This window comes from Polypterus senegalus, chromosome 14 (genome assembly GCF_016835505.1).
Source record: "Polypterus senegalus isolate Bchr_013 chromosome 14, ASM1683550v1, whole genome shotgun sequence".
Lineage (NCBI taxonomy): Eukaryota > Metazoa > Chordata > Cladistia > Polypteriformes > Polypteridae > Polypterus > Polypterus senegalus.
The window spans coordinates 6,356,128-6,368,627 of NC_053167.1; the positions used below are offsets into that span (position 1 = coordinate 6,356,128).

Here is a 12,500-nt window from a genome sequence, read left to right on the forward strand (position 1 = left end):
AACAACACGAAGAACGTCTCCAAATCTGTCCCAATGTGATGCAACGAAATCTACTGCCCTATGTCGTAGTGAGAGTGCATTGCCTTTGTCAACCGTCTGTGTCAAGAAATAACCCACTGATAGGAACAGACAGTTGCTGGGTCCTGGAATAGAGATGATATTGTACAAAAACCCATTGACAGAGAAGATACTGTCATTCATTTTATAACAAAGGCTTAGGAAACAACTGTTGCAGTATAACGAAAATAGCAAGGAGCGAAACCAATGCCAATGGTCGAGAGCGTACCTTCCTGTAGCAGGCTACGGAAAAGACTCCCAGGCGCACACATGGCTGAAGTAAAAGGTCACGCGGTCAGGCTATATATAGGGCGGTGACGTGACACCAATGGGGTCATAAGAGAGGAGTGGGGAATGCTGTAGTCTGAAGGAGGAATAGGAATCGAGAAAAGCGGCATGGGGGTGTATTGGAGGCTGCAGGTAGTGTGGGAAAGGGTTTGGAAGAGGAGGAGTAGGAATCGAGAAGTGCCGTGTGGGCGGGACCGGTTTTGAAGAGGAAGCAGGACGAACCAATAGGAATCGAGAAATGCCATGTGGGCTGCGTATGGGTTTTTGAAGAGGAAGCAGGACAAACCAGAAGAGAAATATATATAAGAGATTCTATAATGATATTTTTAATTTCTGATATCTTTAATTTGGTCTAATTTTATCAGTGATCTATAATTTGTTAATAAGTTCATGTTTGAAATTTACTGACATATTTATAGTGATTTAAGAACGTTTTAAGGCTCCTTATCTTTCTGCATATTTTGTGTTTTAGATTTAGTTATAAATAGATACACTTGCCATGTTTGCCCATCAGTCTATACTTGGTAACTGAAAATGACGAAGTAAAAATGTTTTCAGAAAGGTTTACTAATTTATAAAAGTCAAAAATTGAAATCTTTCATTTATGTACTGTAAGTATTCAGACCATTTACTGTGTCATGCCATATTGTGGTTATGTACATCCTGTTTCCTTTAATCCTTCTGGAGAAGAGTCTGTAAGTTGATTGTAGTCTATCTGTGGCAAATTGTATTGATTAAACATTGTTTAAAAAGGCACGCACCTATGTGTGTAAAGTTCTGCAATTCCCACTGCAAATCAGGACAAAAACCAAGTCATGAAGTACAAGGAACTCTGTAGATTTCTGCAATAAAACTGTAGTGAGGCATAGATCAGAGCAAGGGAATAAATGCAATTCTAAAGCTTTGAGCCTTCCCAGGGACGTAGTGGCCTCAATAATAAATTAGAAGGGTGGTGACCAAAAACATAATGATTCGATACAACCATCTCAGCAGCATTCCATCAATGAGGCACTTATTGTAGAGTGGCTAAACACCACTTTACGTTTGCCAAACAGCATTTTAATTGTCTTATGATAGCATGAGAATAAAGATTTTCTGGTCTAATGAGACAACAATTGAAGTCTTTTAATCAGAACTTCAGGCACTGTGTCTGGCGAATACCAGGTACTGCTTTAGTATAGTGAGACCTGGTGGTGGCAGCATCATGCTTCTCAGTGCTTCTCAGCGACAGGAACAGGGAGTCTGAATGTGTCCAAATACAGAAACATCCTTGAAGAAACACTTTTCCAAAGTACATACAACCTCAGACTTGGGGCAACAGTTCACCTTTCTGCACAACTGTCCTTGACTGGCATATTCAAAGCCCAGACTTAAACACCATAGAACATCAGTGAAGAGACCAGAAGATGTCAGTTTACAGACACTTCTCATCCAGTCTAATGGTTTGCAAAGCTTATAGAGATACATCTAATAAAACTGAAACTTCTACAAAGAATTGAATTAAGAGTTATATGAATGAGAGATTTCTGTTTCTTATTTTTAAAAACTTTTTTTTTTTTAATTTTTAAAACTTTCTGAAATTTGTTTTCACTCTCATTATGGTTTTCTGGGTATTGATTAATGGACAAAATGGGAAATGTATTTAAAATTGACAAAACAATAAAGTGTGTAGCAAGTGAAGTCTGAACGCTTTCTGAATCCACTGTACATAATGTAGTGACATTCTGAAATGCATGGTGCCTATAGAGTTACGACCGTTGTACAATACCAAAAAATAATGTATACAGCAATAAAAACAATTTCAGAATATGTATACATAATTACACACTCAACATGTACACTCATACAGTTGTCCATATGAGTGGCTTTTGAGTCATTTTATGATCTCTCCACAAAAACTTTCTTTGACTCTATTGCTGTTTTCCAAAATAGAGTGAAAAAAGAGAAGTATGAGATACTGTATATGTAAAATCTATATATATAATTCACTAAGGCAAGACAACCACGGAAAGCACGCCGGAAGGGGCGTGGATTCACTAAGCCGCCGCCAAGTGAGACACTTATGGCGCATGCAGGAAGGAGCCACGCCCACCAACTCCAAGACCATTGGATACGACAACTCGCAGGGCCACGCCCACCAACTCGGATGCGGCAACACAGAAAAAATGGAGTCATTTATTTATATTCGTCTGTCGTAGAGGCCACATGCAGTGCAGGTCAGGTTAATGTCATGTGCATGTCATGCACCTCCGAGCTACGTTGACTGTTCATAGAGGCATGTTTCTTGCGGAGGTGAATTGCCATATGAAGAGTGTGAAATGGTTTGCGAGGGGTATCCCATGGGATCCTTAAAACCATCCTTTACAACTAGGGTTAAAGCACAATGAAGTAAGCAGTCTTTAAAAACCGACTTTTCGGTTACGACGCACGACCGCGTGCACCATAGCAAACTGTTTTACACGCTACATACAGCTATTTGCATCCGCAACAAACGTGTCTTCTTAGATGCTCCTGCTGGAACACGGAAGACGTTTTCCTGCCCATCAACACACTGTTTTCACCGGCTGGCGTCTACCCTCGCTCTCTAGGCATTCCCACTGCCTGCCCATTTGCCCGTACGCAAAAACTCACCGACCACCCAGTTAGTCCCTTTCGTCTGTGGTAAGAGTCCACATGCACGTCTGAGCCACACCGCGGGTTCACTATTGTGTTGTATTTTGCTCTCTCCAGAGTTCCATCTTTTCATTCACTTACTGTTGTATTCTCACACCAACCCGTTGGCTGTGGAGCTGGAGTTGGAATCATGCAGTCAACTGTTCTGACTCCAGTTCTTTTTAATAAGCAGGAGTAATGCTCAAGGTGACATCCATCAGTTTTTAATGGTTTATACATTGATATAAAAAAACTACAGTATGCAAACTGCAAATGCAATTTGATTTAAATTTAGCAGGAAATACCATGTGATTTAAGCACACAATAGACAAACAAGTAAAGATGCGGAGAGAGTGTGCATGCATACAGTCTTGTCAATCTTATGAAAGAGTACCTTTTTTAAAATTGCATTTGCAGTTGTCCTTAAGCTTAGCTCACTATGGTCCTAGTTTATTCTTAAAAGTAGTTGTTCTAGGACAACAAATGAGTGACAGGCATTCATTTATATTGAGAAATTTTTGTCATTTACATACATAATATAGGGATCATTAGAGCCAATTAGTACAGATGCTTTTCAATCAAAATCTGTTTTTCAAGAAACAATTTATTGGAATACCGTGCATGACTTCTTCCTTTCTTACATTAGCTCTTCTTCTCTCACAGGGGATCACTTTGCCAGGCATTTTCAAGTTTCATGCAATTATCACAACTTTTGAGATGATTCTCGCTGACTGTCCTGAACTTAAGAAAATCCAGTGGCGTTGTGTGGTTATTGATGAGGCTCACCGTCTGAAGAACCGAAACTGCAAGCTGTTAGAAGGATTGAAACTCATGAATTTGGTAAGTGCACTGGTGAATGGTACTGTGCTAACTTTCCTACATTGCAATTTTTCTGTGATTAATTTCTGTTTTTGATCTTATTCATCATAATATATGGAGATCACTTTTGGACCCTGTTTTGATCATGTTATATACACTCAAAATTATATTTAGTAATTTTCTATCTATCTATCTATCTATCTATCTATCTATCTATCTATCTATCTATCTATCTATCTATCTATCTATCTATCTATTATATAGTGCCATTCATATCTATCTATCTATCTATCTATCTATCTATCTATCTATCTACTTACTTACTTACTTACTTACTTACTTACTTACTTAAATTATTGAGTTTTTTATAGCAAGCATTAGTTTCTCTTACCCGTGGATGCAGTATTGCTCTCATTCACTGAGAGATTAATATTATAAAAATGATAGTTTTACATTTTAACACATTTAATATTAATATTTTCAAATACTAATCTTGAATATATTTTAAACAGTAGCTTACACATAATTGATATCAGAAAACATACACTGTAATGTCTGCTTTATTATCTCAGTCATTTACATCCCACATCATCAGTTTTATTTGTTTGTGGCTTGTCAATTAAATATTATTTTGTTTCTTCTGAATTCAGTTAAGTGATCTGTTTTATATTGCATCATTAAAAGCAAGTTCTGTCTAAAAGTGGTTTACAGCTCAAGTAGGATTACAGTATCAAATAAACAATCAGAGTAATACTATAAAAACTTATCAAATTTAAAAAAACAGCCATGACACAATGCAGTTGAAAGTATTTGTCCCCTTACTGATAATCCTTTAAGTATACAGTATTGCCAAAACAAATATCAGATCTTAAACAAAATTTAATATTAGATAAAGAGAACCAGAAAGAGTATATAACACCAATTCTAAATTTCTACATAATATATTAAATAACAGTGTTGTAATACATGTATTGCTTAAGGTATTTTCCCCCATTAGTTACTCGTATAGCTGAAAAAAGTTGTTTGATAATTAGATTTAGCTACAACAACAACAACAACAACATTTATTTATATAGCACATTTTCATACAAACAGTAGCTCAAAGTGCTTTACATATTAAAGAATAGAAAAATGAAAGACACAATTATAAAACAAAATAAATCAACATTAATTAACATTGAATAAGAGTAAGGTTCAATGGCCAGGGGGGACAGAAAAAACAAAAAAACTCCAGACGGCTGGAGAAAAAATAAAATCTGTTGAACACACCCAGATCCAACTGCACCTAGCCCTGTTGAATCAAAACCTCATCATATGTTGACTCATATCATGAGAGTGGAGTAGGAACACAAGGTTTCTAGAAGAACACTACACATTGATAAAAAGGAACATTAAGAGGAGATAACGAAAGAAGTTGTTAGCACTAGAGTCCCTGAAGCCTTCAAAAAACTCGAAATCCAGGCCTACCTTAAATCTGTTCGCACCTGTCGATCACAAAACAACCACAAACAGGACTTTGCACGATATCTTGGCAAGCTTTGTAAGCCCTGCTTTCTCTTTGAAGGGCATGTGTGGGACAGACTGACTGGATGATGCCCGACCTGTTGCTACATCCAAACGGAGCCATCTTTTGCCTTTATGCCTGGTGCAGCGGTGTTATTTTTATATATGAGTAGACTTTCTTGCAGGGAGGGCTTCTGTTCTCTTTATCCGATGTAGAACCCTCATCCTAATCTGAGTTCACCTCTGTTATAACACGTTTTTATTTGAAAATGGCAGTGTCAGATCGGGGAAAGCGTGAATGTCACTGAGAGAATAAAACTGAATAAATAAAAAATAAAAACACCCACTAACCTTTACAAGCACTATAAATTTACACCAGCTGTTACAGACTCAAATCAAATGTATGTTTTTATTGTACAATAGTGACAATAAGAGCACCTCCTACTCAAACTGATAATTTTAGAGAGCACCTGGATTCGATCCCCATACCTCTTACTTATGAGTCAGCAGTTCTTACCGCTGTGCCACCCAAGAGGTCATATTTGTATCATACCCATCACCCGATTGCTTTTTTTTCTTGTTTATTCTTGAATAAAAGCGTACTTGTTTTATTATACTTGTACCTTTTGTGAAAGTGTTTTTGATAGTTGGACTTAAGTTTTCACACGTTATATACTCCATGTAAAAATTTTGTCATTAGCACCATAACATGAAAAAGTTTCTATTTTAGGTATGTGTTCAACAATCTCTGGTTCTCTTGCACTTTCCAGCCCAAGTTAGCTTTTGCAGAGACAGGCCAGCACCAGGTAGGCTGCTGTTCGAAATGGTCTGCCAGGGTCAATGACATCTACTGGGCAGCTGTGCTGCCTTTAAATAGATTAGAAAACTTTCAGCATCATGTCCTGTGACTTCCATTTGCTGCTCTCCCACAGGTCCTCCCTGATGGTCATTTATTGTTGGCTATGATGTGATAATATAGTCCACCCCAGCTGTAGGTAATAAGGACCATTACCCACCTCCCTTTACAAGAAACCAACTTCGAAAAAAGATGCATATTTACTCCCTCCCCCACATGCACTGATATCTGTAAATGTAACTGTTTGTATCTCACCAATGTTGTAAGTCTCCTTAACCATCAACCAAATAATAGGTAATAATCATAATAATAATCTGTACAGTTTAGAATTGTAACAGTGATAGACAAGGACAAACCAAAAAAGTATTTTATTATCTATCCAAACTGAGACATATGTCGTGTTATGATTTTATGTGTAGTTAAGTGCTTCATATCTGATATGTTTTAAACAGAGAAAGCCGAGTGTATTATTGGAAGCCAAAAATGAAAAAGAGCAATGTCATTGTATCTTTGAGTAGTGAGTAGCCTTTTAATCTCTTTTTATCTTTTTTTTTTCTTTCTAGGAACACAAGGTATTACTTACTGGAACCCCTTTGCAAAACTCTGTGGAGGAGCTTTTTAGCCTTTTAAACTTCCTGGAACCCAATCAGTTTTCTTCAGAAAACACCTTTCTTGAGGAATTTGGAGATCTAAAAACAGAGGAGCAGGTAACTGTTTTTAAAATGTCCAGAAAGTTAACATCCTTTGTAGTATATTCTAATCGTGAAAGATGACAATAATGTTTTTTGTTATTATAACAAACTTAGCTTGCAAAGTAAACCAAACTGCTCTGGGCAAAAAATATGCTGTTAGGAAAATTCACATCTACTACCCCATGGAAAAATAACCATGATATTTTCAGTGACACTAATAGCAGGGTTATTTTGTTAAGAGCTATATTTCTACATTGTGAATGTGAAGTTTCTGTTAAGCAAGTCTAGACTTTGGGTAGTGCATTGCTTGCTTTTAAAGACCAGAATTATCAATTTCAATAGAGGATGCCAAAATCATTAAGTGAAAAAAGAAAGAAGATCATTTGGAAAGAATGCTTTGACCAGTGGCTTCATTTGCTGCTTTCATGTTATGGAAAAAAACTAGTCGGATGACTGACAGCCTTTGTATGTTTACTATATTAACCTTCTCCCAGTTTGCCTGACAATTTGCTATTCAATTACTGTGGTTTTTTTTCTTTTTAATAATAAAGATTGCTAGTTATTTTTTGTCCTTGGCTTTTTTTCCATTTTAGGAGTTGTCCTAAACAAAGTTTGTGAATTACCAGAGATAATCTTATTTGTCCTTAACTAACCTTCAACATAACATCTCATCAGAAAGACCCTGCTGTAAAGTTTGGTACTGTTACCATCATGGCGTAGAAGTGCTTTTCATTATAATAATAAAATACTGCATGTATATAGCACCTTTACTATGCTTGAAGTACTTTATTAGCCTAAATTAATTTATTTGAGTATTAACATGAAATTAAATGCTTTTCCCAAGACCTTTTAGTTTTCGTACATATTCTAAGAACATTTATTAGGTTAATTGGCAACTTTGTATTGTCCCTAACTTTGCATGGGGATGTGCATGGAAGTGCCTTGTGATGACACTTTCCAACTTTAGTTCCCGGAGAGGATGTAGCTCCTGTAACCCATATTTGACAAAACAAGCATGAGAGGGATGGATAGCAGCTTGTTTAACACTGGTATTATGGATTTTCAGAGAAATGTGTAATGTAGGCTAAAGGAGAATATTAATCAGAGACTTACAGCCAGGTGTTGACAGCTTTCCAGAATAACAACAGAGCAGTTTTATTGGGTTATGAAGGGTGCTGTAGAATATAACATGTTTCATGCGAGTAGTGTGTTCTACTAATCACTGTCTTAATCAGGTAAAAAAGCTTCAAGCTATTCTTAAGCCCATGATGCTAAGAAGACTAAAAGATGATGTGGAGAAGAATCTTGCACCGAAAGAAGAGACCATCATTGAGGTTGAGCTGACCAACATTCAAAAGAAGTACTACAGGGCGATACTGGAAAAGAACTTTACCTTTCTGGCAAAGGGAGCCAATCAGCACAATATGCCCAACCTCATTAACACAATGATGGAGCTGAGAAAGTGCTGTAACCACCCATACCTGATCACGGGTAGGTACTGAGTCCTTGCTACTAGCCATAAATGTGACTTCATATTCATGTCAATAAATCGTTCATTCACAGCTTATTCTTGTGTGAGATTAACCCTTTTTTAGGACGTTACTGTTTTCCTTATAGCTTGTCATCTTAAGGTCTCTCTCCTCTCTTTTCTTGTAGTGTTTTTTTCTCCATCACCTTGTACTACCATCTACCCCATTACACTGGTTTCCAGCCTGTTTACCATGTATTGTGATTGTTTAAATATGACTACATTATGGTTTAATGAAGTGCTGGTAAATCAGAGTGGTGTTCATTCACCAGGCTAATCATTATCTTCTCGGCAATTGTAAGTGCATTGAAGTCATCATCATGCACTAATATGTGCTCTGTGCTTGCAGTGGATTTAGTCATTTTTAAGGAGCATAACTGCCTGAGGGCATATTTTACATTGTGTTCAAATTACGTTTTTAATATTTTAAACATGTCTTGTTAGAATCTAGGCAGTGGAGGACAGTACTAGAAAATTGAGTGCTTAGCATTTCATCTCCAGGAAATTATCGTTTTTCCATGATTTACATTACATACAGCATTATTTTTTTTCCTGGAACAAATCCTTCTTATAACTATTGTATTGTAAAATGTATAAATTGTTTCTTTATTACTTTTTTACATTAAGTTTAACTGTTTAAAACATATACATGTACTTAATACGTAATTGAGTTTATTTTTCTCTTTGTTATGAACATAACCAAGTACAGCCATATAAAATGCATGTAGCATAATATGTCCTGCCGTTCCTTTGTTGTTAGCCTTTGATGAGTTTTCTCCTTGCTTTATCTTCAATTTTAGAGTAGCAAACTGATCCTTCACTGTTCTGCTTTTTCTACTTTTCCTACAGTTCTTAGTGATGGTCTGAACTGTGTTCCATGATATATGTAATTTAATACATTTCTGTCTAGGGATCTTATTTATAAAATTGCATGGATTAGCACATGAAAAAAATGGTACATTAAACTAAAAAAGTCAGATTTATAAAATCTGGCATATGCACATTTGTACTCATGTTACCCATTATAAATCACATTAAACTTCTAAATGTGCATATGTGAACGTGCCTAAAACCTTGCCCAGTTGCCACCCTGAAACAAGTGTATGTGGATTATGCTAGTGAACCTTGTACTTACAAAGTCACGATGCTGCAGATATTGGCTGATATAGCAGCCTGTTTCTGGATACAACCAAATCCCACCACCTACATCTTTCCTGCATTTGTCGAGTCCTTTGGTGTACTCTGCATGGCATTGAAGTGTGGTGTTTCAGATAAATGCGTAAGCTGACATTGTCAGAGTGTGAAGCCACTAGGGACTTTAAAATCCAACAAATTTGGTAAGAGTTTTATGTAAAGAAACAGAGGTGTCTAGATGTTTACATGGAAATCTAAACTCATTAATGTCAAGCAACTCAAATTAGCCAAGTTTAATGTTTGTTTTATTCTTGGCTATTTCTGCCAGGTATGTACTAGGACTGCAATATGCATCCAGAATGTCTGCCAGCATGACATAGTTTCAGCAGTTGATTCCATGTTTTATGCTAATGAGGCTTGTGTTTAAATGTTGGGATCACCCTTTCACTGCGTTACACCACTATCACCAGCCAAAACCGTTGATTCATGACAGGAGGGATGCATGTTTTCATGTTGTTGACTCCAAATTCTGACCCTACCATGAGAATGTCATAGCAGAAATCGAGGCTCATCAGACTAGGCAATGTTTTTCCAGTGTTCTTTTGTTCAGTTTTGTTGAGCCTATGCAAATTGTAGCCTCAGTTGCCTCTTCTTAGCTGACAGTATTGGCACCAAGTGAGGTCTCATGCTTCCATAGCCCATCTGCTTCAACATTTTCTGCATTGAGAGATGCTCTTCTGCATACCTTGGTAATAAATGTAATGAGTGGTTATTTGAGATACTGTTGCCTTTCTATCAGCCTGAACCAATCTGGCCATTCTCTTCTGACCTCTGGCATCAACAAGGAATTTTCACCCAGGTAACTGCCACTCACTTATGTTTCCTTTTTTTGGACCATTCTCTGTAAACCCTAGAGATGGTGGTTCATGAAAATCCTAGTAGATCAGCAGTTTCTGAAATACTCTGTCCAGACCATTTGGCACCAACAACTATGCCACTTTCAAAGTCACAAAATTACCTTTCTTCCCCATTCTGATGCTTGGTTTCAGCTTCAGCAGGCCATCTTGACATTGTCTACATGTCTAAATACACTGAGTTGCTGTCATTTGATTGGCTAATGAGATATTTGCGTTAACAAGCAGCTGAACAGGTGTACCTAATAAAATGGCAAGTGTGTATGTGTGTATATATATCTATACTAATAAAAGGCAAAGCCCTCACTCACTCACTCACTCACTCACTGACTCCTCACTAATTCTCCAACTTCCCGTGTAGGTAGAAGGCTGAAATTTGGCAGGCTTATTCCTTACAGCTTACAGTACTTACAAAAGTTGGGCAGGTTTCATTTCGAAATTCTACGCGTAAGGGTCATAACTGGAAGCTAATTTTCTCCATATAATGTAATGGAGTTGAGTTGGAGAAGGCCGTGGGGGGCGGAGTTTTGTGTGACATCATCACGCCTCCTACGTAAGTACGTAGAGAACAAGGAAGAACTCCAAACAGCGATGAGCACAAAACGCCATTTCACAATTGAGAAGGCAGAAAAACATTATGAAGCAAATGATGCATACAAGCATATTCATAAGTACAGCTACTGCGGAAACAAAGCACGGCGTGAACTGTAAGTTTATATTAAATTAAGTTTATAGACAGGCTGGCACTAGCGTTTGTAATTTAGTGCCTGCCCATATAAGGCCGTCCATCAGCGGCAATCCAATACAAACACTGCCGGTAAATATTCACGGGTGAAGGACTGTGCTTATGCAGAGGAAGATGAGATGGCCAGGGTGGTGTTTGGCACAAACTCATTGAAACGGCGAGAGAAACTTTTAAGTGCCAGGTCTTAGCATTACACGAGATGGCACCAGCACAGCTGGGAACCTTCGATGCAAGAACACCAAGCGGCTCACATAAACTGACGCAGTGCACAGACAAAAAGCAACAGTTCCAAAGAGTGCTGAACAAAAACCGAATTACACAATTGAGAAGGCAGCAAAAATATGAAGCGCCTGATACATACAATCATACTCATAAGTGCAGCTACTGCGAAACAAAGCACACGGTGGAAAAAGTGAATGTCCTGCTAAAGGAAGACAGTGTAAAAAAAAAAACCCGTGCATGCAGTTTGTCACATCTCAGATAAAGAGGAAGACGAGCTGTTTATTGATGCAGTAAGAAACTAATCGATGAATGAAACCTCTTATCTTTACAACGATTGACAAACACGGAATGTAACTTGAACACAACACATCGTACAAATACGACCCTGATTGAAACAAATAATGATAATCAAATCCTTGATGACAGCAACATTCAATAACACTCACAAAACAATTACTGTATATTGACAATCATGTTACGTTATTTTTAAAATGTTCCCTTTTCTTTTCATAACTTCTACTTCTCCACTGCGATACACGGGTATATATATAAATGTATATATATACCCCGATCTACAATACATACTTTAGCATAGACAAGACACATGCTGTGGCGAAATTGTAGAGTCTTAAGCCTCTAACGACATTGAGGTTGATTCCAGAGAGGGATGCACTGAGTATGTACTCGCGCTACCTGATTCATTTTACCTTCGCATCTCCTTGGTTTGGGACGTATGAAAAAATATTCGGTTAACGCAAAATCATGTTACGTTATTTTTAAAATGTTTCCCTTTCTTAGCACAAGCACAGCTGAGAAGCTTCGATGCATGTACTCCATAACGCGTTAAAAATAACGCATTTAATCACACTTTCAATTCCAAGCAAACGGGAACTTTTGTCAATGCATGATTTCCTGGTACATCCATTACACTGATGCACACATCACAGCTACAAAACTGTTAGAGTCGGAATAAAGTGCGTTCCTACGACTGATCATTTCGACTACCCGAGCGAAGCCTTGATAAAAGCATGGTTTTGTGCAAACTGAAACGCAACCAAAATTAGATGCATTACAGAAAGCGGACTTTGTG

The 12,500-nt window shown here is 37.4% G+C and overlaps 1 protein-coding gene across 1 annotated transcript in view; it reads left to right on the forward strand.

Moving 5' to 3' along the window:
* chd6 (chromodomain helicase DNA binding protein 6) overlaps positions 1–12,500 on the forward strand; it is a 235,714-nt gene that overhangs the window by 145,969 nt on the left and 77,245 nt on the right. The window contains exons 14-16 of the mRNA XM_039735928.1: positions 3,661–3,837; positions 6,739–6,882; positions 8,103–8,358. Of these exons, the coding sequence (XP_039591862.1) occupies positions 3,661–3,837; positions 6,739–6,882; positions 8,103–8,358 (577 nt within the window). The remainder of the gene's footprint in view (positions 1–3,660; positions 3,838–6,738; positions 6,883–8,102; positions 8,359–12,500) is intronic.